This window comes from Tinamus guttatus, unplaced genomic scaffold, assembly GCF_059628265.1.
Source record: "Tinamus guttatus ecotype Peru unplaced genomic scaffold, ASM5962826v1 Tinamus_guttatus_pri_ptg000563l, whole genome shotgun sequence".
In the NCBI taxonomy this organism is placed as follows: Eukaryota; Metazoa; Chordata; class Aves; order Tinamiformes; family Tinamidae; genus Tinamus; species Tinamus guttatus.
Window position 1 is genome coordinate 1,185,767 of NW_028289097.1, and position 25,936 is coordinate 1,211,702.

Here is a 25,936-nt window from a genome sequence, read left to right on the forward strand (position 1 = left end):
ACAGGAAGGCTGGAGTGAGTCTCTGCGAGGGGGAGCCTGGGAAGGGTCCGAAAGAGCCATCACTGCTCCCCTCCCACATCCTTTTGCTTTTGACCCATCTGGGAAAGCAACATCTAGATGTGTGTGATGCCTGAAAGAGATATCAAGGAGGCGGCAGTTGTGGGGAAGGCAGTGCAGGGCTCGGGGTTCCCTGTCTGTGGTCATTGGCGAGGATGGGGAGAAGAGGGTACACAGCCGGTCCTGCAAGGTCAGATAGGATTGACATGCAGCCGCCTGCCGTGTCCCGCAGGACCTGACCTCTTCCTCTGCTGCCTTCTCTCTTTCTTTTTCAGACGCTCCAGGTCTTGCTTAGCCCGTCGGAGGACATCAGAGGCCTCCGTCTCCAACGCAGCAGCAGGGCTGCTCAGGCCGGCCAGGCCAGGTGCTGGGGATGAGCCCACGGAGTAGGGGGGTCTGGTGGAGACGCGTGAGAGGCTGCGACGCAGCGACTCATTCATGGACTCGCTCTCCAGGAGTTTGGTCCTATTGAGGAGAGACAGGATGTGGTCAAAGAGCAGGATACCCTTATCAAAAGAAGAAGACCTGTCTGGCTTTTAAGAAGGCAAAAGTCAGGCACAGACACACTACCCAACCATCCCCACTCATCTTGGGCTAAAAGACGAGGACATTGCAAACAGGGAGCACCTGAGGGAAATGTGAAACAAGCGGAGGTACCCGGAGTCAGCAGTCCCTAGGAAACATCAAGTCCTGCCAATTCTTCTCTTCTTCTACTGATGGCCACAGAATGTATAACTATGTCCATAGTAGTGCCCAACACTGAAACTGGGATTCACACTGCTCAGGAGATGCCAGCGGTCTCAGCAGCTACTCCACTGAGACTTACACCTTCCTCAGCCTTAACCCTTCCTAACAAACCACCTTCCCAGCAGTCCTTCCGAGCCATGACTAGCTCATGACATTAGCAAGGAGAAGAGCAGCACCTGGGCTCAGACCCAGTCTCTGCAGGTAGCAGAGGTGGTGTCCTGCATGCCACGGTATCCAGGTGACAAGTGCTAAACACAGTAGTTCTCACTGTCTTCAGCAGTGAGTAGAAGGGGAGAACAACAGAACTTGACTCACCTCAGCTCTTCAATCTCTCGAATGTAGTTCTGGATGAGGGCACCGATGGCTTCGTTGCCATCGCCTGGAGGAGGCAGAAGCTCAGGTCAGTCAAGGCAAGACACAGGCCCTGACATGGACACCATGGGCCTATGTGTGGGTTGACTCCCTGCACTGCATGTGCACAGCCTCACCTGCTTTAGCCAGCATCAAGTTAGCCTCCTGGCTCATGAGATGCGTGACTCTGCTGTTGATGGCATCAATGGCCTCCTGCATGGCTTTCACTCGCATGCGCAGTGTGTTGTTCTCCTTCTGGAGCATGGCATTCTCGTGGAAAAGGTCACTGTAACCTTCTGAGCCATCCTCCCCGATGACCCGCTTGCCCTTTGGGGACAGGAGAGGAGCCCTTGAGCACAGGATGTACTAGAATGTAGGGCCACACCAGGAGCATGCCTGGGGTCAGATGCATCCTGATCCCTAAAGTAGGCTCACGGAGAATGTAGGGATCCCAAGAAAACCTGAGCAAAAACCCCCAAAAGGAAATGGCATAGACGGAGGGTTGGAGATGTTAAAGGCTTCTCCCTGCCTCAACAGCTCAAAGATTTATCCAAGGTCCTACATGTGACAGGGCAGGAATTAAACTCCTATCCCCAGTGCCTGAAGCACATGCACTAACCACTATGCCAGCCTTCACAGGGGCCTGCAGTGGGGACATAAATGACTTGGCACAAGCCATTCACCAACCAAGAGCTAGCTTTTATGGAGAGCAAAGCAGCAAGAGCTGGACAGATGCACAATGGCAAAACAAACCTTGAAGTAATCTCTTAGAAAAAAAACTCAGAAAAAACTTCCCTCACCATTAACAGCTAACTGTCATTTTTACAGACTTTCAGTATTTTGTTATAGCTGATTTTCTCAACACCACGTTGCCACTGAAACGTGGCATCTCTGGAGCAGTCAACTGTCCACAGAACCTGCTCATGGGGAAGTGGGGCTATGTAATGGGGCCATATAAGAACTACGTATCCATAGCGTGAGAGTGTGGTGACCAGGAGGGTCCTGCCTTCTAAAATGGCCCCAGTTCAAACATGAGGAGGATTCTTTCTGCTTCTGAATCAATCCCACCTTTACAGCGGCCGGCTGTTTACTCAGCCACTCACCGCCTTGTACTCCATCAGCTCCATCTGGAGTCGAGCAATCTCAGCCCGCAGGGCGCTGATCTGCTGGCTTGTCTTGTCTTGGTTCACCACCACTTTGTTCTTGATGTTGCGAGCCCGGTTTGCATATTTGAGCGTGTTCAGGGTCTCCATGAAGTCCCGGTCAGATGGGCTCACGCAGGCGATCATGATGGTTTGGCTTGGGGAGATGAAGGTCAGAGTGAGGTGACAGTTTCTCCTGCTCTATGCCAACCTGGCAGATGAATCCTCAGGTTCAGTCATATTCAATGATGGGCTTCCCCCAGGAACCAAAGATCACTTGTCTCCAGACACCCAACCTAGGCCCTTCTTTACTTCACAACCAAGATATAAACCAGGTTCAATACCTCTCTGAGCCAGAATCCATATCTACCACTGTACCTGCACAGCATTAAGCATCATGAAGCAAAATCCACTACTCCAAAACTGCCTCGCACATGTAAAGCTTTATAGAAAAGAATGGGCTCTTCAAACAGATACAGTCAAAGCAGGCAGGAAATGAAAGCTGTCCCATGCTGGGCAATGCCATGTGCTAACTCTCAGAGCAGCAGTCTCTTGCAATTTTGCCGAAGTTGGCTAATTGTATCTGGATTTGGGAGCAGGTAACGTACTAAAATCTGCAAAGTCAAGCATTGCTTGCCCCAAGGCATCCCCTCCACACTGGGCAACCCATAAGGTGTCCGAGTTCTGATACAGCTCCCACACAGCTACACAGACCCTCAACCCTTTGAACATGGGGACGTCTCCCCACAGTTCTCCCACTGGGGTCAGCCCCTTCATCTATGGTCCATGTCAGTCCCAGCATCCCTTACCTGTTGCCCCCGAGGGAATCCTGCAGCAGACGAGTGAGCTTGGAGTCACGGTAGGGAACGTGCACAACTTTCTTGCTCTGGTCTCCAAGGGCGCTAATGACATTCCCCAAGGCCAGCTGCCAATGCAAAGGAAAGTATCCCCCCAAATTCAGCCTCTGCTGGGAATATGGTTGTCACATTCCCAGCATTTCAGGCCTGGGGTGAATGATGTGTCACAGATTTGGGGTGCAACAGATGCAGGCACGTGGCTTCCTTTGCCCATTCCAGTATTCACCCTCCTTCCTTGGGCTGTGCCTCACACTCCCATGTTGCATCAGGGCACTGAGGAACAGCAGTGAACCCTGAAGTTGTTTTTAAGCTCAAGTTACCATATTTCTACCTTTTGAGGACTGGTACCCCTGTTCCTCTGTACTCCATCATCACAGTTCAGTTATCGCCACATTCTGCCCTTGGCAAAAGGGCTGTGCACTCCTCATTGGCATTCTGGATCATGGATAAACCATGACATGGAAGCACAAACCATGACAGATGTAAGAGCAGCTCTGAGAGGGACCCCAAGCTGTCCCAGGCTTTTCCAGCCAGGCCCTGCCTCCCCTGCCCTCCGCACGCTGACCTCCCCAGGGCCATACCAGCCCACAGTTGATGGAGATGCCTTCCTTTGCTCTCTCTCCTGTTGCACCCGTTCGCTTCAGCCTCTCCGAGCCAGCCAGGTCGACAAAGTGAAACTTGGCTGTGAGGGTCTCGTACTCCGTGGGCTGGGCTCCATCCGGGAGGCCGGTCACCTGCCCGTTCACCTACAGACAAGCACATGCAGACAAACACACACAAGGATTGCCCACCACAGGCCTGGAGTGGCCAGGAAACTCCATAGCCACAGTCAGCAAGAACCGTTGTGTTTCCCCTTGGCATCCACTCCTTTGAAAATCAGGGAAAAGGATACCAAAAGCAGCTTACTCTGGGACATCCCTTGGGCCAGACCACCCCTGCCTGGAATGGAGCTGCTCTGCACAGACCTTTAATCTCGTGAAATGCTTATGTTTGCTTTAGCTGAAAGGAGACAATACACAGCCCACACTCTCCAGCTTTAAGACTCCAAACTCTCTTGTCTTTCCAGGGGAGCCTCTGCACGTTGCCTGGGTATCAGAGTTGGGAACAGCCCGACCAAGAGAAAAGCGCTGCCAGACCTCCCTGCATCTCACCATTTCGGGGTGGGTGCACACTCTCATCTGGCACAGATGGATGGTGAAGATGGCATGGGATCTGGAGCTCTGTACGTTCATTTGGGTACTGGCGGTGGTGCGGGAAAGAGCCCCTTGCTTCAGGCACTGGATCAGCTGCAACAGTACCATGGAGGAAGAAACAAAACCTTTAAGTTCCCCTCTATAGTTGACCAGAACACTCTTTACAGATCTGTAGCACAGGGCTACCGAAGACCTGCCCCACGCATCACCCCATGTAACTATCCCAGATGAGTGTCCCCATCCTCGCCCTAACGCCTCTGGGTGGTGTGTCTCCCACCTGTAGGACCTGTCTGAATGTCCTCTTCTACACCCACCTCATCCTGTGAGCTGATGAGGCGCGACGTGACTCCCGTGGTGTAGATGCTCCCATTGGCATCCTCATGGATTTTGATGTTGGATTTGCGGTGGCGAGCATCAGGGTCACGGGTGCTGTCAAACAGGTCCAGAATCTCTTCATTGTACAGCTGAGAGGGACGAAAACATTTACGGGATGAGTAACAGTGAGCAGGAGGCTGGCAGAGCCTGGCATGGCAGGAGTTACAGGAGCTGCCATACGCCCTCCAACTGTTGAGGTCCCAAGAGCTGGGAGGAGAGCTTGTATGTGGGCATCCATGTGTCTGTGTTATTGCATATGTGCACACATGTATGTGTCTATATGCACTTGTGCATGTAGGAAAGGATAACCAGGAGTGCTAGTGTGAAGATGTGTGCAAGGGCAGGAAAAGGTGTGTTGTGAGGTGTTTATGTGTGTACATGTGTATAGCAGATAACACACAGGCAAGCGTGTGTGTGTGTGTGTGTGCGCATGTGCAGCAGATACACACACAAACTGGCACGCATGCTGCTTTGGAGAAGAGGCCATGCAGGAGAGCTGCTGTGTGCACACTTAGGAGAGCATCCACACCTCTGCAAAGCTCTCGGCTGCACTTCGGTCCCAGCTGCCAACCTCATCCTGGCCCCGGCTCACACAAGCAGCTGTGTGGGAACCAGAAGACTTTCAGAGCCCTTTCCAGGGAGTCTAAATGTACACGCACAAGTTACACAGCCCTTGACCTTTCCTGATTACTCAGCAGAGATGGGGGGACTCCAGTGCCTTCCACCTCAGACGGGAAGGATTCAACGCAGCTTATGCCATAACCTTGTTTTTATCTCCCTCATGACTTCACAACCCTGTCCATCCTCCCAGGCTGCTCCCACACATCTTCCTCCCCCTAATACTTGCATCCCTCTTTCCCAGCTCCTCTTTTCTTCCATATAGTGCCAAAATTCAGCTAGTGAAATACTACAGCCTGCAGCAGCCACTTCAGCCATGCAGATGATTCAGGCACAGAACTCGATCATCCAGGCTCTTTGAGCAGGCTGATGCTGTGAGATCTCACCCTGCATGGTCATGATCACTGTCTCTGGCCTTGAAGATCCTGTTTTTGTACTGCTCATAGAGAGAAGGCAGCACAACATGGGCTGTCACCCCTGTCCTGACTCAGAGAAGGAGGTCACCTGAGGACTAGAGATTCCTGGCCAGTAGAGCAAATCAGGGCTAATCTATACCCTGCTGCCCCCGGTTCAAAAGAATTTCAGGAGCATTTAAACCTCCCTCTAACAATTCTGCTCCCAGCAGTTACAGGACAGGGATCAGTAGAGCCAAAACCTGTTCCCTTGCTGGGATGGCAGTTTCAGTAAACAGCCTCTTACCCAGCCACATGCCCATACTGCACAAAGTGGCTGTTTTGGCCACAAAATCCTCCACGGGATGCCCGGCCCAGGGTGTATTTAAGGGCAGGTATTCAAGCAAAGGCACAAGATCTGTCCTGGCTTAATATTTTCCCTGCAGGCTGGGTGGTCTGGTGGGCAGAGTCCTCAGCAGGCTGGAAGTGCCTTTCTCATTGGCTTTTCAGCGATGGGTTTTAACTCTCACCAGACATAACAGGGCCTCTGGAAAGCCTTAAGACCCCCAGCTGGCAGGCAGAATGGTTCTGCATGTTACCATCTATGCTAGAGATGGCCCTTAGGGCTGCCTGGGCTCAGCTAAGCATGGATGCAAACGGCTTTGAAATAAACCAGTATAATTTGTTTGGAGGAAACCTTGTCCCCATCTGTCACCGCACACCCTTGGGACCAGCAACACTGCAACTCCTCTCCCCTTCAACCTAAAGATCTCCAAGGCTATTTCAATAAAAATTTCAGTAAAAAATACCAGGGCTAGAGGGGTGGCAAAAAGAGAGAAAATACACAAGAAAGCCCTGTGGCAGCCAGAGCTGACCGAAGCAAAGCCACTGCTCCATCATTCACCTCCCTTCTCCAGGTCTATTTGCAATTGTGTTGGACCTTGTTGGGCTCTACAGGGCTGCCTGCAAAGATGGCTGAGAGATGGCTGGGGATTGAAGGATCCCCAGCAGCAATCCTCTCCAAAGCTTTTCCTGCACACTTCCAAGTAGCAAAACCCCAACCCTAGCTAACAGGTCACCCAGCGCACTGGGGCAGTGTGGGGTCATCCTGATGAGCAAGCAGAAAAAAAAAAAATTGAGGAAGGGAAACTATGACTGGACACCAGAGAAGATTTCCTGAAGAGCAGACCTGGGCAGCTGACAAAGGAGGGGAAAGGATGTCACATGGTGGAAGGGGTTGAGGAAAACAACATCCAAACCTACAGCGCAAGGAAGACTGGTCTTTATTCCAAACTGGGGGATTAAGGGAGCCCAGTGACCCCTGAACCTCCTACCCCTCCCCAGGAATCTAGACATGAGCAGGGGGAAAAGCTTTTCTCCACAGGGAAAATATATTCACACCGGAAAGCTATTTCTCCACAGCCAAGACAGCGTCACCACCAGGCACCTTGTGTGTGGTCCTCACAAGGTCACCAATGCTCTGGTGCTCTGCCCTGGCTCATGTGGGGAGCAGCTGGGACACGCAGAACTCGAGGAGACCAGGACACAGGCGCTGTGCAAAGGACAGTCCCCCCAACAACGTCCCTCCTGGTCCTCCGTCACCCACCTCCAGGAACTGGGCGCTGACTTTGAACTCGGGGGCTGCCATGCCCTGGCTCTGCGCAGTCCGCTTGCGCTCCTCGATGCCACTGAAGAGATGGCCGATGGCCCGGGGGATGATGCCCTGCTCGTCCTCGGAGATGTTCATATCAAAGCCAGTGCCCATGGTGTACGTTTTCCCCGCACCAGTCTGCAAAGAGGGAATGAGAAAGAAGCCAGCTCAACCCATAGTGCCCCACACCTGCCCATGCTACCCCTTGGCTTCCCAAACTCTGCTGGACTCCTCTGATTCCCTCTCTCCCCTACTCTACTGGTACCCAAGCCATACAGCAGTTGTGCCTCCCCTTCTCCTACCCATGGTCATCCTCCAACCTGGCTTCCACATGGACCAGGAGCAATCCTCCATCCCTCTCCACAGCCAAGGGATTTAACACCCCCGCTGTCCCCTACCCTGCACAGGTGTCACACTCAGCAAAGAGCTGACACTCTGGGCTAAAGAGAGCCCAGGGTCCATCCCAGAGTCCCAGGAGGAGGCAAAGCAGGTACCTGGCCATACGCCAGCACCGTGGCATTGTAGCCCTCGAAGCAGCCTTCAATGAGCTTGCCCACGCACGTCGTGTAGATCTGCTCCTGCCATGTGTCCAGGTCGAAGACAAAGTCATAGGTAAAGGCCTTGTCTTTTCCTAGAAGCACTTGAGGTTCTCCGGGTGTCACAGAGGTGCAGATGTGGCATCCCTCAATCTTCTCTTTGGACAGCTGGGGACGGATCCTGCAGGAGGAGAAACAGGGTGAGAACTGCCTCATGACTTACCTGAGTGCCTGGTCCCAGGGAACCTGAGCATGGTTCTTCATTGCAACTTGGCTGCTGCAGGAAGGGGGTTGATAGCACTGCTGTGTGCAGGTCGAAGCAAACAGCACACGATGCACAAGGGATGTTCTCCTGGAGTTCTGCTCCCCTGCCTGGATCTGCTTGCCCCAGCGATGATCCTTATCTGCTTGTGGATGAGAAACAGGCTTGGTGGATGGCAGCAATGCCACCAGCCACCTCCACAAGCTAGAAGAGAGGCAAGGCTGGGCAGTTCCAGGGCGAAAAGAAAGCAGGCAGCCCACACCTAAAACTTTTCCCTTGCACCAAGAGCTAAATACGGCTCAGCATAGCCCCTACCATGCCAGCCAGCTTCCCTGTTCCCACATCAGCTCGCTTGCTGCAATGTCCCTGGCTAGGCAGTGAGCTCCAGGCTGCACATAGGCAGGAATCAATTCATTGCAGGAGCCCTAACGGGGCTGCTGGAGCACAGGCACATAGACAGGATGCATCTCAGTGTCAAGCCGCCCATCCCGCCTGCAACGTGGGAGCTCTCACTCAGGAAGCAGCAAGCTCAAGCTGCAGCTATGAAGGCCTCACTTACAAAATCACAAGGAGACAGCCCCAGCACCAAAACAACCATCTGAAATAAACCACCGTCCATTCTGGTAGCTTACTGAAACCAAGGAGTCAGCAGATGAAACTGGGACAACAAAGCTGCACTTGGCTCCTGACTCTGTCTGCAGGCAACAACTACCTGCCTCGTTCCTGCCCTCCACCTGCCCAGACCTTCAGCTACACCACGGCAGACCGAAAGAGCTGTGATGCTGACTATGGAAATGCAGCTCTGCCGGGCGATGGAGACCAGCTTTTGATGAGACTGGGAGGAAGCTTCGGGTTTCAGGGGATCACGTTGGCAGCAGGAAGCTGGTGAGTCCCAAGGGACTTGTGGAGAAAGAAGGAACACAAAGCCAAATATGCTGGCAAATGTCCTAACTCTCATTAGGGCTAATGACTGCATATCTCCCTTCCCTAGATGCTTCATAAATACATCAATTAATTCCTCCTAAGCCACATAACTAGCAGGACGGGATGCAGACCGCAGCAGATGCTTTGCGGATCAGGACTCCGCTTTCATTCGCACAACACAGCAGGCCTTGCCAAGCTATCCGGCAGCAAACCCAAAGCCCTGAAGACCAAAACCATCCACATTTTGGCTGGGGGCGAGTCCATCCCTGCACAGCCTGCACGTGGCTCATGGATCGCATCGGAGGACGAGGCCGATGGGAGGAAGCGTGGGCATCGTGCATCCCGCAACCAGGAGTCTTGGCTAGCAGGCATGTGGGAACGGCTCTTCCCTATATATGTACGAGGGTATATTTAGCTCAGCAGCCACAATAGAAAGCAGCTTCTGGTGTGCTCAGTGACAGACTGCACTAGTCCCACCCTCTCCCAGGAAAATTAACCCAGCAATTCCTAATTACTTTTTGACCATCACATTGCACTCCCCTCCTTTATCCCTCTACACACATAGTGACATCGTCCCCAGGGAAGGGGGAGCGGAACAAACTGAAAGCAGGGTATTTTTGGAAAGTTTCTGTCTCTAGCAAAATGAGCGCAGGGTTTTCAGCAAAATATGTCTCTCCCACCCAGAAGTGATTAAATACGTGCATGCATGTGAGCTTGGAAGACAGGATGAGCGGGACAGTTGATGCATGTGTGTGTATGTGTGCGCAGGCATTTTCCATAGCGTGGAAACCACGTTGAGCCTGACCACACTGTGCTGAGCTTTTCCAGCTGTCCACATACCAGTGCCATCACCAGATGTCTCCCCCACTTTGACTCTTGTAATTGGCTGTCCAAATGCATTGGCCAGCTCCAAGCGCCCACAGGAACCTCATCCATCACCCCAAATCCCTGCACACATGGGACTCAGGGGGCCAGAGGGGACTTGGGCATCAGCCCAGACGTCAAAGCAACTGCACTTGAGCTGTCCTGTCTCTCCACAGCAACTGAAGGCCCCGGTGCTCACTCCCGTGCTGGAGCTCCCTGCATGGAGCACATGGAAGCCCAGGCTACGGTGTGGGCTCCGTTTTCCAGGCAATCGGCCAAGCATCACCCACTCCAGCTGACAGCAGCTGCCACCCGGGCTGTGAATACTGGGGCCTCCCAGCTGTGAGAGCAAGACAAAACAGAGCAGGAGGGCCAGAATGAGAGCGCCGTGTGCCAGCAACCCTGGCAGACACCGTGGGCAGTGACAATAAGGCCTGGCCCTTCATTGCATGGTGCAGAGATGTCTAGGGGAACTGGCTGTCACCAGCAGCCCTGCCACCCAGCATCGCAGGAGATTTACACGGCCACCAAGAGACACTGAATAGGATTTGTTGGTGTAATTGATCCTCCTGCTCCTGAGTGTTATAGGCCCAGCTCACCACCACTGGGAGAACTGGCTACAATCCATGCTCTTCCAGCAGGAACATCTCCATTCCAGGCAGTGGGCAACACAAGACCTGGCTGGGCCAGACTTAAGTGGCAGAGGAAAATCCCACCAGGATCAATTCAAGACTGCAAAGAGCTCAAACAACCCCATCCTGAAACATGGTCCAGGACCCCAAACCAGGGCAGTTCCAGCACCTCCGCATTGGCACCTTGCCCTCATCTGCAATCCGTGGCGGCAGAAGCAGACTGTATTTGTGGGTAAAGCCATGAACAGGCAGCACAAAAGCAAATATGCTCTAAGGACCTGGAGACCCAGCACAGGTTCTTCCTTCAGTCCTGTCATCAGCCCCATCAGGTGATGTTCTGCCTCAGTTTCCCTGTTCTGTAGCAGAAATGAGCAACTTTGATAGTAGGGTGAGAAAATCATAAAGTCACTATATCTAGATTGGTTCTGGCGCTTCCTATCACTACCTCTATCGAAAAGGAAGCTTCCCATGTCCTGTCTGTCCATGAGCACTGGGAGAACTGAGGGTGATGCTGTCAGGAGCTCAAAATTAAGGGTGACAGAGCTAGTGCCTGTGGACACTGCCTGGTTTTAGGCCTGAGTGCATCCAGAGCTCTTGTTTACTAGGGTCCTGCAGCTGCTCCCTAATGTAAGTCTGTGCCTTCCATGCACTCCCTTCAACCACGTTCCCATTGGCTGGCATGACTCTTCTGCCTGTGGTCATGGGTGCCAGGTGAAGGGACAACTTTTGCCTATGATGAAGGCCCATGACAGAGCCAAATGAGCCACAGTCTGCTCACCCACAGCCCAGGTTCCTATGTCTATTTGGCAATTAGGGGCTTATCTTCTAAGCAGCATCCAGAATAAACCAGAGCTTAACTAGCAGGGAGCTCCTCATTGTTCCCCAGCTCAGAAGGGATTAAAGTCCAAGCTTCACAGAGCAGGTTGTGCCAAGCAGCCTCTGCTTGAAGCTATTTGCTCTGGGGTGATAGGGGTTGCCCCAAGGCCCAGCCAGGAAGAGCAACCCCAGTCCTATCTCACCCTTCCCCAAACTGATAAATGTGCCCTGGGCAAGGCAAGGCACGGTCAGAAAGCAGGCAAAGGACACTTAGCATGAGGAGGTAGATGGCAAAGAGGTAGGAGGAGATCACCGGCCACCCATCCATCCGCCTATCCATCCACCCGCACACACATCCACACCTTCAGCCTGCTCCCTGCAAACGGATGGTGATGGGAGGCGACCAAACAGAGCAGAGTGCCCTGGACAGAGTCACACAGAGCCCCTCGCCAAGCAAGGTTTGCTGCTCCCCGGCCTTGGACCACCAGCACCCAGAGCTGGAGGAACATGGACACACAGAGACAGCGGCGCGGGCTGATCCTTCCCAAAGCAGCAGCTCCAGCAGGGGCAGTGACAGAATGGAGCCTGCCTGCTCCATTCCCAGCATCCCAATCCCACAGCAACAGAGGCAATGGATGCCAGGGGGAGCCCGCATCCGGTCTCCGCTGGAGCCAGATTCAAGAGAACAAGAGCCCCAGAGCAGTTTATAAAGACACAGAGGCAGCGCGCAGGGGACCTCGGCAAGGAGCCTCGCTGTCTCTCGCCCTTTTTTCCTGCCTTGCTGGCAGGCTGTGAGGCGCCTGTCCGCACAGCCACGCTGCCATGGCAATGCAGCAGCGGGAAGAAGGGGGGAAGAGGGTGCTGCATCCCACCGGGCCGACGGCGCTGCCGACGCGTGCGCGGGAACGCTCTTCGGTGAGCCCGGCGCGCACAAAGGCCGGGTTGTTCAGCGCCGCTGCCATAAGCCAACATTTAGTCAGGAGGGGGGCAGCCAGGCCAGGCCGGGAGCCAAGGCTTTAGTGGGCAGCGGTGGGGCAGCTCGCTCTCATGGGGAGCCTTCCAAGGGCTGGCTCGGTGTTCCCTCCAAGCGGAGCCCCCGTGGGAAGAGGCTCGTGCACCCTGGCACCCCGTGCCCTGCTCCTCGCTGAGGGGACAGGGGTGCACAGGGCACATGAACTGTCCAGCTCTCAGCGCTCTGCCTCTTGCACACACTGGGTGCAAAGCAGATGCCACCCAATGCCGTTCAGCCCTCAAAGAGGGACACAGAGGAGGACATTACCTAGAATGAGAAGGCACAACACATGTGAAAAAACGTTTGCATTTGTGTCCCAGTGTCTGTCTGCCTCCCTACCCTGACTGCCTCAGTTTCCCCACTCGTAGCCCATTGCAAAGGCAATATCGGGGGGCTGCAGAGCATCCTGTCCCCAGCACTTTGCCAAAGCCATCACAGCACATATCACACTCAATACACCTACAGCAAGAGCCATCACAACGTCCCTGTTCACCCCCTGGTGAACACTCCCATAGCCCTGCACATGCCATGCTCCCCAAAAGCTGCACAGTCCTCCTTCAGCTCAGCCACTTCTGGAGCAGACTGGCTGCTCCACTGGGTACAGAGCAACAGGAGAGAAAGGGCACAGAGGAAGAAGTGATCTCACCTCCCTCAGAGCCACCATTCAATGCTCCACTTCAAACAGGGGCTGTACCAGCCCTCTGTGCTCCCCATGGAGGCAGAGCACACATGTTCTCACTCCTGGCATGGGACTGCATGGCAGCCCATCCCAATTAGGGGTGCCAGTTTATGCCAAGCGCTCACCTGGCACATGGGACCTGGCATCTTGTCTGCAGCTGCCTCTCACTGCCTTTTATAATCCTGCAAGTGTGAACTATCCTGCAGACCAGGCAGAGCCTGCCCTGGCTCCAGCAGGGAGCTTTCATCTCTTGAAAACCAGTCTGGAAGCAAGGACGGCTCTGGGATGTCAGAGTCCTCATCCAACAGGACTGCCAAGGAGACGGGAGGCTGCAAAGTGCTGCTCCCCTCCCCGTATCTCTCCTGAGGCCAAGAAGGCTGCTCAGCTGGGCAGGGTTGGGTTTCACAGCAAGCAGAACCAGCACCACCGGGCAAAGGATTTAAGAGCAGCAGAGTGGAAGAGCTCCGCAGGATTTTCCCTATCCGTGTCAGGCCCTGGAGGCTTGGTGCTGCTTGTTCTTGCCCTCCCTGTCTCCAGAGCAGCAAGGACACCTGCCGGTACCTCACACTGTGAGGCTCTAGGCCAGGGCTCCCTTGCTGCAGGCACCTCCCAGGATCTGGACTTGCAGAGCGTGGGGTTGGCAGCCCCCAGGCCAGCCCCACCACCTCGGCTGTGTTTGCCAAGGCAAGTACAGGAGCAAGTCCAGGCGAGTCTGGCTCTGCTTCCCACATCACCTGCTCTGGCTCCCATGCCTGATCACGCTTTCTCCAGCCTCCAGCGCTGCAGGAGCATCTACCAAATGACCCAGACTTGTGCACTGTCTACCTGCCTATCACACACTTTGATCACCTCTACCCAAACTTGCCCACTGAGCTTTCTTTCTCCTGGGTTCCCTCCCAGTATGGGTGAAAGGAGAATGGGGCAGTCTGGGATAAGAGGTGCTTTGCTTGGTAGGAAGACTAGGGACACCAGACAAAAGCTTTAATTTAAGACGGGAAAACAGGTTAGAAATGCCTCTCTTCCCAGGAGAAAGAGTTGAAGGACACAGCCAATGAGCAGAAGATCTCTCTAACATCCTTCTGTAACCTTGTAGGACACCCTACAAGCCTAAGAGCCCCACCAATTGTTGCAAGCCCAACAGGTAAGATAATGGGCACACGAGGCTAGAAGTGTGGCGGTCTATGGGCTGCATTCAGCCTGACTGGCCAGTAAGCAGCTCCCCAGGGTACCTAGGTGCTTGTAGCATCTCCAGAGAAAGATCAGAGCAAGAGATTTTTTTCCATCGCTCCAGGCCAGCACATTAAGCCATCCTCATCAGCCAGCAGAGAGTGGCAAGTCAGAGCCTCAGCTCAGAGTGGGTCTCTCCATTTGAATGGTCTGCCCTTCTCTCCCAGAGTTAGGAATCTCCAGCCTCGTTCTCTACCAAGGGACAGGGTCTCTGGAGAGGGCTTGTTACCAAGAAACAGTTACTTGCACACAGGTTGCTTTGGACCCAAATCAAGACAAAGTTAAGCATTTAATTACCATGCAGGAAAGCAGCTCAGCAATCAGCTCGCAATCAGAGGAAATCGAATAATGCTCCCCTGGGACTGTCAGGTCTGGTCAGCAAATGCTCAGATTAAGAGATATAGTAAATCATTTCCTAGTAGGAGTGAGTACAACATGGGAAAGTGCTGGCCTCAACCTGTTTCCAGAGGCACCTACTGCAGAGAAATCGTTGCCACCACCAAGGCAGAAGCTTCCACGGACAGTGTGGTCCCATGGGTAGGGGTGGGTTGGGATTAGGGCAAGGTGAACTGCCTGTCAGTCCAGTTCTGAGACCTTGGTGGTGCTGAGGTGTGAGGTCGGGACAGAGCAAGTAGATCTGGGTGTACATGGAGGTGTGTGGGCACAGGGCTAGCAGTGGGGCCTGCTGCTGTCCCGTGCTCAGACCCTGCAGGAAGCCAACCCCAATGTAGACGTTCTGCTGCTGCTCTCCAGACCCACTCCCATGCAGTGCAAACGGCACTGCCCTGAGCAGGGCTCCACAGAGCACAGCAGTCCCACCGAGCCACCTGGGCCCCTGCTAATCCTTCTCTCCAGGCTTTCCCAGGCTTAGGGAAACCTTTAAATCAGACCTTGTCAACCAGCATGTGCTGCTCATTGGTTTTGGCAGGAGCACACCGGTGATGAGCTGCACCATCTGGTCTGGAGCTACAGCCAGGGAAGGGGCAGTGAGACCCACCTTCCACTCCAGGAGACTGTCTCCAGGACACAAGGATTCAGCAGCCAGGGGCAAGGAAAGATCCAGGGAGAAATCCAACCCAATGGTTAGATGGTGAGGGCATAACAAGATCCTCAGAGAAACAAAGGGTGTGTTATATAGCCATCATCTCACCTAAGAGGAAAGATGAGGACTAAGTCGGGGATCTCTCTGGATTATTCCACTGCCTCAGCAAGCCAAAAAAAAGCAACTGCCAATCCCATCAGCTCCATAGAGGATTAGCAGGCTACACAGCGGGAGTCTAAATACAACTGGTGGGAACAGATGGGAACTGACATCTTCCCCGAGCACTGCTTAGAAGAAGGGAGTGGAAAGTGCCATGGAGATGTTTGAAGGTGATGGACAGTAACTCAGGGCAGTCATCTGCCAAGGGCTCCAGGACCAGAAAAGGAAGCAGCAGGACAGATCAGCAACACAACGTAGAGCACATGTGGTAAAACAACCAAACTCAACACATACCCCTGGCCCTACAACCATGCAGGGATGGCATGGAGGCTATGAAGTTTGGCAATCATTAATTAGTAACAGGAAGTCATTGTTAGCCAGGAGGTTCTGTCCCCAGTATGCTGTCAGCTTCACCCCAAGCAAGCAGAGAGATGTCACAGGACGGAAGCTGGTAGATGAGCTCTCTGCCTACTCACAGTCCCCCAGATGTGCATCCTCATAACCAGGCAGGGCTCCTGATTCCTTCCAAGCCAGTGGATCACACCATGGGGTCTCTCTCTTTCTGGAGTGCTCCTGAGTCTCAGTCCCACCTGGTGAACCCTTTGGAGGTGAGGGCCTCACAACTTCCTCAAGTCCAAGAGTGCCCACCTGAAGCTCCCAGTCCCCTTCCATGCCACATCCCCACTGGAGAATTTAAATCACGGCAAAAAAATTCCAAACAACCTATTTCCTGCAACACCAAAGCCCACAGGGTACATCAGAAACAACTCGCCTGCAAGATAGGAGAGCAGGTAGCATGAAAGAGGGGTTTCTCCCCTATAAAAATCCCTGAACACTTGGCCAACAGGAAGAGGAATGCTACAAAAAAAAAATCTGGGAGTAAACCAAGGCAGGGATTGCAGCAAGGAAGGGAAATAGGCTTGTTAAACTCTAATAATCCCCTCGGGCAGCTCCAGCATGAAATATAGATGAGCAGAGGCTGTAGCCACAAGACTGAGAATCACAGAACAGAACCTCAGAATGGATGTGGCTGAAAGAGACCTCTAGAAATCAACTAGTCCAATCCGCTTGCACAAGCAGGGTCACCTACAGCACATTGCACAGAACCTTGTCTGGGTGGGTTTTGAACAGCTCCACCAGCTCCACCACCATTCTAGGCAGCCTGTCCCAATGTTCTGTTACCCTCCCAGTCAAGAAGTTTTTTCTCTCATGTTCAGATGCAACTTCCTGTGTTTCAGTTTGTGGCTGTTGCCTTTTGTCCTATCATTAGTCACCACCGAGAACAGTCTGTCCCCATCCTCTTTACACTCTCCCTTCAGATATTTATACACCCTGATAAAAAACCCTCCTAGTCTTCTTCTCCCAGCTGAACAGGCCCATTTCTCTCAGCCTCTCCTCACATGAGAGATGCTCCAAGGCCTCAATCATCTTCATAGCTCTATGCTGGCCTCTTCCCAGTAGTGCCATGTCCCCCTTAAACTGGCAAGCCCAGAACTGGACACAGCACTCCAGGTATGGCCTCATGTGGGCTGAGTGGAGGGGCAGGATCACCTCCCTCGACCTGCTGGAGATGCTCATTTTATGCACCCCAGGAGACTATTAGCCTTCTTGGCCACAAGAGCACATTGCTGGCTTATGGTCACTTGTTGTCCATCAGGACTCCCAGGTCCTTCTCTGCAGAGCTGCTCTCCAGCGGGTCAAGCCACAGCCTGTCCTGCTGCATGGGGTTATGCCTCTCAGTGCAGGACTCTGCACTTTCCCTTTACTGAATTCAAGATGTTCCTCTCTGCCCACCTCTCCAGCCTGTCAAGGTCCCTCTGAAGGTCCCCCCCACAGCCCTCTGATATACCAGCCACTCCTCACAATTTTATATCATCAGCAAATTTGCTGAGGGCGCACTCTGTCCCTTCATCCAAGACACTGATGAATAAATTGATCAGGATTGGACCCAGTATTGACCCCTGAGGGACACTGCTAGCTACAGGCCTCCAACTAGACTTTGCAGCACTGATTGCAATCCCCTGAGCTCCGTCAGTCGGTCAGTTCTCAACATGCTTCACTGGCTGCTCACCTTGCCCATCTGCTCATCTAGCACCTCTAAACTCAGAGGACCTCCTCCTAGCAAGGCTTGGGGCCACTACAGACAGGGGACCAGGCTGAGGTTACTGCACAAATCCCACAGCTCTCACAAGGGGCGGGGCCCTACCTTGAGCCTTTCTTCAGAGCTCAGTCTTCCCCGTGTCCCACCACAAAGCCCTTCCTCCTTTCCCAATCTCTCTCACCTGCTCTCCAGACCAGTGCAGGGATAGAGACATCACCGTCCTGATGCGTCTGTCCAAACAACGTGTTCCGCAGTTTGCCCACAGACGGGGAGGACTCTGCAGATGGGTGACTGCGATTATTGTATCAGTCACCACAGAAGCTCTCACGAAGGAGTGAAAACCTTATTGCTTCTCCTGGGAAGGAACAGGCCGAGCAGACGCAGCTCAACACACACTACGGAGCATCCCGTCACCCCATGCCATGACCCAGCAGCTGCTCCACTCTCATGGACACTGGACATTTGGACCCAGCACTCCCCTGCGCCCAAGGCTGTGACTGAAAAAGAAGAAAGAGCCCATGGGGAGCAGTCACAGGCAGCTTTGTTCCCAATGCTAAAGGTCAGGCTGCACAGCTCCGCAGGGAAGGGGCTGGGTGCCTGCAGGCTCCCAGCTGTCAGTGGGGAAAGATGGATCTTTATTAAATCTGTTACCCCTGGGGAGGGTCAGGCCGGTGCCACCATCCTCCTCAGGCCGACCCAGTGCCCAAACCCACCCCTTCGGGCTGGCCAGACCAACAGAAACACGTCTGGCTCCTTGGACATGAACAAGACCAGTTCGCAGAGGACTGCAGGGCTACTGGAAGCCAAGACACAAACCCTTTAGCACCCAACCAGGGTGGGAAGCACCCAGCTGCAGGGCTGCTCCTCACGGTCACACCAAGGGGGACAAGGAGGTGGGTGGCAGGGGCTGGCAGTAACTCCCTTTGCCCCAAACCTCCATGCTGTTTAACCTACAACATGGGCTGTTTTGACAGCCTCTGGCAGGATATACCCCCTGCGGGACCACCAAGGCCAGCCCCGCTATGGGAACAACTTAACAACTGCGTGGCCAGAGCTGGCTTTTCAATTAGCACCAGGCTCAGCGGGGGTATCTCCTTTTCTCTCTAGGGGCTCAGGAGTTTTATTCCTAACAAGTTTGTTTAGAGCTTCATCTCCTGTGATTTTCTCCTACCCCCAATTTTACTTCTTTGCTGTAACTAATACTCCTTGCGCAGAAAAGCTGTAACTAGGCTCAGTGCAGCTCTAGCAGCTTAAAAAGAGCCCGTGCCTCAAAGTCCCCAGCACTTCGTGGTACTAAGTACCTGAATCCCTGCTGATGGGCAACTGGGTGCAGGCACCAAAAGCCACTTAAGGTGGTTTTGCCTTTGTGTTTACACAACTTCGTCACTGCCCTGCGTGCACCAAAACTGCGCTTGTGGGGCTGCCCCCCCGGCACGCACCATCAATGTTTCCATCTCGTTTTTAACATTTCCGCTGTAAAACCCAGCAAGCGTGTGTCTGATTGAAACCAGGCACAGGAAAAAAAAAAGAATAAAATAAAAAAAGACTCTCTCTCACCCACACAGTTGGACTCAGTGACCCGGTTTGAGACTGAACTCTCTGCTCTGCTGGGGTCACGAATGTGGCTTCCCCTGGCCAGCACGGCGAGGTGAGGGAAAGATCTGCCCAGGACAGTGACTTCCCTTGATGGAGCGGAGAGCTCAACTTAAACAGGCTCTCTGAAGCCACGGAAGCCGAGAGCTAGAGTGTGCAAATGCAAAGAGCAGCAGCAGTCACGCTAATGGGTTTAGCAGAGCTGTGAAATGCAACTGCAGGAGCTGGGAGGAGCTGCTGCGAGACCTGAGTTGCCCCGATGGAGGTGAAGGATGGGGGGAAACAACCTGGGGCTTCCCGTGGCCCTGCATGCCCACACGAGCTTTGCAGCCCCCTGAGATGTTCCCTTCCTTACAACACAGAGCCCTTTGGGGACCCAGCCACAGCCCCCTGTAATTACCCCGTGGGTAATGTTCCCTTTGGACCCATTCAATCTGGGGGTGATGTGTCCAGGCTGCGTTAAATTCCCAGCAGACCTTTTTCCTTGTGAGAAACGTGGCACAAGGCCCATAACCCTCCTCTCTTCCCTAGGTTGGGCTCTGCAGTGACACCAGGATGGGGTGTTTTTATTTCACTGGAGCTGGGGCATGTCCCCACAACAGGCAGAAGGAAGAGGACATATTGGGGGTAGAACAGGCAGAAGGAAGAGGACATATTGGGGGTAGAAACAGTGCAGAGGTGGGGGTGAGCTGGTCTCATCTCCCCCTCTGCCCTGTGAAGCCACCACATGCAGCCTGCATCCCACGAGCCACCCCATCCCTCCACACTGGAAGGGAGCTTGGAGCTGCACGGACCCTGCTGACCCCATCGCTACCTGCACCACCCTACCCGGGTCAACGCTCTCATTCAGCACCTGAACCCAGCACGACACATGTTGGGCTCAGGCCCTTCCACATCTGCTCCCAAAATTGCCGGAGGTGGAGACAACCCCTCCCTACCGGGTTTGGAAAGGCTGGAGGCACCTCGGCTCACTTGCTTCTGCGGAAAACAACTTCGGCTAATCCCAGATGTTCCATAAACCATCCTGGCAAACACAACCACCTGGAGCGAAAATGCCAGAACCCCCGTCAGGGCCTGGAGCCCAGTTAACCCTGTAGCTCCCTGTGCCCAGGCACCAGCTCTTGTCCCGGTATCCCGGGGCCTGCCCAGGGAGGCTGCAGGCGCCACGTGCTCCTGCTGTGCCCGTCCAAAGCCAAGCTCCACGTCCCGCTCCGTCCCAAGGGGGAACGGGATGGAGATGAGAGGAGCTCCCTGCAGCAGGAGACACTTGGAGGCTGTCAGCAAGGGCCGGGGGGCAGAGGATATCTCAGCCGGAATATTTATGAGAGCAGCAGAGGAGGGAGGTTGCACAGTTTAAATAAACTTGAAATCCGACTCAACTTCCTTCCCCAATTTCACCAGCTCCGTTTCCTGAGTCCACAGCCCACCAGGCGAGCGTGGGTGCTGCAGGCGGCTCGGGGGGAGGTGAGGTTGCATTCGAGCCCTCCAAAAGTCCTTTCTTGGGGAGAGCACATCCACAAACAACGTGTCTCCCAAACCTCCCCCAGCCAAGACCAAAGGAGTTTAACAGCCTCTGGTCAAAAGGCCCTTCCTGACGCAGCAAAAACCTCCCGCAGACGGAGTGGGTGCAGGATTTAGCTTCCCTTTGGCTCCTGCCACAGCACCCCGGGCTCTGCCGTAGCTGCAAGCGGCCACCAACACCCGGGTACGGACAAGGCTCAAAGGGAGACAGGTCTCTAGATGGAGGACACGAGCAAGAAGTCTGCAGGGCTGGTGGGATCGCTGCAGCCACAGCTCAGAGGTCACATCCATTTCTCCCCCTCTGCCTCCCCAAATTTCAGGGCTGTGGAGTGCAAAGATTCCCCTCTGCATTGGCCTCAGCATGGCACCACGAAAGCTGGTGGTGGTTTCAAGGTTGAATCCGTTAAACTGGCACGAAAGAGAAAAAAAAACCACCACGAAGGCGCAATTCCGCTGCAGCATTGCTTGTGTCAGCTCTGCCCCACTTCCACTTACGGTATCAAACACTTTAAGGTGGCAAAGCCAGAAGCACCCACGCAGGGATCGTGTATGCAGCAAGACGGGTTCAAAACCGACTGACAAGCAAAGGCAGACGTGTCCTGCCCTTGGCCAGAGCCCAGGGGGTTCCTCTTGGAGACAGGGGTGCTCCTTGGGCAACGAGGACCGGCCCTCTTCTTCATGCATCAAGCATTTAGAACGCTCAAGGTTGGAAGGGACCGCTAGAGATCATCCAGTCCAACCCCTGCACACGCAGGGTCACCTAAAGCACGTGGAACAGGACTGCGTCCAAGCGGGTTTGAAGATCTCCAGAGAAGGAGACTCCACAACCTCTCTGGGCAGCCTGTTCCAGTGCTCTGGCACCCTCACTGTTAAAAAATTTTTCCTTAAGTTCATGCGGAACTTTTGGTGCTTCAGTTTGTGGCCATTTAACAAGGGCATGAGCTGCAGCTTTCCAATGCTGCTTCGAGTCAACCCCAGTGGAGGTGCCTGCATTTCCCTCAGCTCACGAAGGTTCTGCAGCAAGTACAGGCCGTTCCACTCTGTGGGCAGGCCTAGCCTAAAGAAACCCACTTGCCCCTGATCAGTGGCTTGGCTTTCAGGTCCTTTGGACTCCCAGTGCCAACAAAACACTGTTCCCTGAGCATTTATAAGAGGGAGCCCTCCACAGAGGAAGGAAGACGATGAGAAGTTTCACTTTAAAGTTACCAGTGAAACATCACAGCATCTTTCCAGACTCCTCCTGCCAGGAGGCCAGGACACCCAGCTGGGAATCAAGAGCCTCCTGCAAAGATCAGCTTTTGCCCTGGCATTTCCAGGACAGGCCTGCACCTGGTTTGCAGGTAGATAACAGAGTCAAACTACGGTGTGAGGAAAGCATGATCCCTCCTGCTGTTACTGCACGGGAAAAGCAGAGAGCTGCGGAGAGAGCAAGGCAAAGACCCCTTTGCAATGACAGCCATGCCACCATCATGGGGAGATCGGGATGGACTGTCCCCCTTTCTCATGTACCTTCAAGACAGATCTGTGCCTTTAGCTGGAAACGCTCGAGAAGGCTGTACTGGAACTGGCTTTGATGAAGAAAGGGGATTGATTTACAGCCCCAGTTTTGCCCCTGCTTGTGCACCAGGTGCTGGGAACTTTGCAAATTTTGCTTCATTTATGCAAGGTGTGCCCAGGATCTGGGTACATTTATTGTTTTAAGCAGCCTTTGGAACAAATCTCCTAGGCTGGGCTTTGTAAACAAGGGAAGGAGCGTAGCTGGCACAGCCCTGCCACCCCTGTTGCTGCAGCAGAGCCTCAAAGGCAGATAGCTCTGATGGCTGCAGCACCTCCGACATCATCCCAGCACTGGCAACTTAACCACAGTGACGGACAGCAACTCCTTCCAAAGCCTCCATTACCCCAGAGCATCCCTGCATCTCCTCAGGGTCCTGGGTGCTGGTCACACCTTGCTCTCATTCAGCAGCAGGGCTGTGAGGGACTGGGACACAGCCCAAAGAAACATCACAGATGGCACATTCACGTAGGACAGGGCTCTGGGCAGAGCACGAGAGAGGTGGGAGGTGGAATCTGAAGGCAAGTTTCAACCCACTGCTTGCACAGAGGCTGCTGGGGTGTGCAAAATGCCTGGCCATTCCCACGGCATGAGATCCCAGGGCGCACACATAGAGCAACCTCCCTCTCTTCCCCATCTGGGGCAGGAAGGAATAAAGATCACCCTGTCCTGAGGCTGCTTGGGCAGAAAAGACGCACATATTGTCTGAATCCTGAGACCTTTAGCTGTTTTGCCCTTGAAGGAGCGCAGCTCAGCCCTCTCCACCCAGCCTGGCACTCGGGAGCAGCTCGATGCTGTCAGCACAATGCTGAAAACCTGCCTGCATTGTCTGGTGCTGAATTGCATCACTTGAAATCCCCCTCCCTCACGCTGCAAGCTCACCTTCTGCTCGAGCATCCCTTCTGCATACAAAGCCACAATCCATAAATGAATAAATAAATAAAACAGCCCATGGAGCTGGACAACAGCTTGCTCCTTCAAGGAGGAGCTGAGAAAGAGGTGAAGCTGCCCAGGTCCTCGTCAGGATACTGCAGCCCCACTGCAACACCGGCAATCAGTGGTCCCGTGGAGGGGAGCCCACGCATTTGAGTCACCTCCCACTCGTGACCTCTCCCACGCCGCTTGCAACAAACAATCTGTGACCCCATTGCTGGCACCAAGTGGGAATGGGCTGGAACAAAGGCCTCCAGCGCTGCAGCACCCACGAGAGCTCCTGGGGAAAAGGGACTCCCAGGCTGGAGTCGGGTCTTTTGTTAAAAGGCTCCATCCTGAAAGAAAGGCAGGATGGAGGATGGGAAGGGTCTGGCCAGCAGGAAATCTCCACCTCCCCACTCCAGCATCCTTTGGTTCCCAGGTCAGTGTCCTGGCACGGACACCCCCCTTGCCGGCTCTGCTCCCCGCTGGATCCACAGGAGGCACCTGGTCATGTCGTGGGCAGCTCCCCCAGATTTGCAAACACTGAAGAACCTGATTCCCATTTTCTGCCTTTTGAACAGAGCAGGGCAAAAAAAAAAAATCACCTCCTGCTTCCAGGATAAGAAGGCTCAAAGCACAGGCAGCGCTGGGAGGTGTCTCAGGGCACTCGCACACACGTATGCAGCAGTGCTCGCAGCCCCACACCCACTCCCCCTCCGTCACCAACTGCACTGAGCATCTTTTGTGCTCTTGCTCTACCCAAGCAGGCAGGGACCAGCCAGAGCAACGCCACCTGCAAACCTTCTTTCCTATATTAATGAAGATTCCCAATGTCCTTCCCACCTGCCTTATGCTAGAGCCTTTCTGGACCGTGGACAGCGGGACACTGCACCCCTTTGCGCTCCCTAGAGTTACCCCATCAATCTGTCAGGAAAGCTGGTCCTGCACGGGCACCACTGCAGCCCCATAGCAGGAGACAAGGGAAGAGCAGCTGGATGGGGAGATTGGTGTAAATCTGTCTAGAATCTGCCAAGGCGGTTGCCTCCCTAGGCGGTTTGGGGAGGCCTAATCCTTCCCTCTCGCCCCTCCAACACCTTGCAAGGGAGCACTGGGGCCGCAGCATGCTCACTTGTGCCCAGAATAAGCTGGGCTGACTCAGCAGAGGCATGGGGTGAGACGGAGGAAGCCACGGGCTGCTCTGCACGCTGGCTACCACGCAAGACAAGCCTGGCCGTGGCAGACGGGCACCCCGCTTTCCTGCTGGGCTTTGGCTGTACACACTCTCCCTGGCAGCTGCTACCCCCTCTCCAGCCAGGGACTATCCTTGCCCTCCTTCCGCCTTCCTTGGCGGGGAGGAACAAAGAAAACGACACTCCGGGCTCCCAGACTCGAGTGACTGCGCTCAGAATACACCCAGCTCGGTACATCCTTAACAAAGAGCCTCCAAAATCTGGCCCCGAGGTTCATTCATACCTGCAAAGAGTGAAAGCGATGACAGATCTGCCCCACTGGCCACTACCCACATCAGGGCCCTGTTTCCCCCTGCAGCCCCCAGAACAGCACACAGGTTAGATGCCCCTGGCAGCGCCTTCATTTGGGTGCAGGATCTAGCAGGCTTTTTGTTCCCAACCCAGAGACAGCACAAAGGACACCGAGATGCCGCATTGGCCACTACCACATACACAAGCAGCCACCCCCCCGCTTCCCCTCCCCCTCTCCGCCTCCAAATCAGCCTGTACTTGACACCCCTGCGTGTCAAACCCACGCACAACACAGCCATGAAGCGCCGAGGGGCAGCACTGCAGGGAGAGCTCAAGGTGAACGGGCCCCAGGGCCCTGCAGGGACGCAGGGGGTCCCCAGCCCGGTCCCCAGCCCGGTCACCGCCCCTTGCCCAACGCTGCAGGAGGGAACCGGGCCCCGGGCAGAGCGGGAGCGCCGGGGAGCCGCGCAGGGACCGCGGTGACGGGGGTGGCCGAGGCAGCCCCGGAGCAGCGCGGAGGAGGAGGAGGAGGAGGCGACACCGGGGAGGAAGCCCAGGGCAGCACCGAGCCCGCGGCTCCTTCCCCCGTCGCTTTCGCCGCTAAACGCCGGCAGAGGCGGGTCCCGGACACCGGCAACCGCCCCCGCCGCCTCCTCGGATGGGCACCGAGCCCCAACCTCCGGGATGCAGCGAGCCCTGCCCGGGCAGGCGCATCCAGCCTCCCTCCCCCGCCCCAGGATGCAGCCGGAGGAGGCCCCTGAGCGGGGAGATGGCACCGGCACCCGCGCCGGGACTCACCTCACCGCCACCTTGACACAGCTGTCCGGGGCCGCCATGGCCCCGCCGCTCCGGCCCCGCGCGGCCGCGGCAGCATCCACGAGGAGGAGGCGGGGGAGGAAGGCTCCAGGTGCCCGCGGCGGCGGGAGGAGGGCGCGGAGGAGGAGGAGGAGGAGGAGGAGGAAGGCAAGGGGGCGGCTGCCGCAGCCCTGGGGCCGCGCACGCCGCGCGGGCACGGCCGCCGCCGCCGCCGCACCGGGGGCCGGGCCGGGGCGGACCCGCGCGGGACACGCCCACGCGCGGAGGGGGGGGGCGCGCGCACGTGCACACGCACCCCCCGGCACATGCACGTGCACGCGCGCACACCCCCCCCACGCGCAAACGCGCAGCCGCGTGCACGCGCATGCACACGCATGCACGCGTGCATGCGCAAAACCCGACCGTCACGCACACCTGC

At 55.0% G+C, this 25,936-nt stretch overlaps 1 protein-coding gene across 1 annotated transcript in view; it reads right to left on the bottom strand.

Annotated features, from left to right (window-relative positions):
* Positions 1-25,604, bottom strand: part of KIF21B (kinesin family member 21B) — a 41,764-nt gene extending 16,160 nt beyond the window's left edge. The window contains exons 1-11 of the mRNA XM_088534510.1: positions 25,501-25,604; positions 7,878-8,100; positions 7,339-7,521; positions 4,662-4,811; positions 4,306-4,440; positions 3,736-3,900; positions 3,107-3,222; positions 2,259-2,454; positions 1,293-1,482; positions 1,120-1,183; positions 298-522 (exon numbers count right to left, since the gene is read on the bottom strand). Of these exons, the coding sequence (XP_088390636.1) occupies positions 298-522; positions 1,120-1,183; positions 1,293-1,482; positions 2,259-2,454; positions 3,107-3,222; positions 3,736-3,900; positions 4,306-4,440; positions 4,662-4,811; positions 7,339-7,521; positions 7,878-8,100; positions 25,501-25,538 (1,685 nt within the window). The 5' untranslated portion in view covers positions 25,539-25,604. The remainder of the gene's footprint in view (positions 1-297; positions 523-1,119; positions 1,184-1,292; positions 1,483-2,258; positions 2,455-3,106; positions 3,223-3,735; positions 3,901-4,305; positions 4,441-4,661; positions 4,812-7,338; positions 7,522-7,877; positions 8,101-25,500) is intronic.
* Between the last annotated feature and the right edge of the window lie 332 nt (positions 25,605-25,936).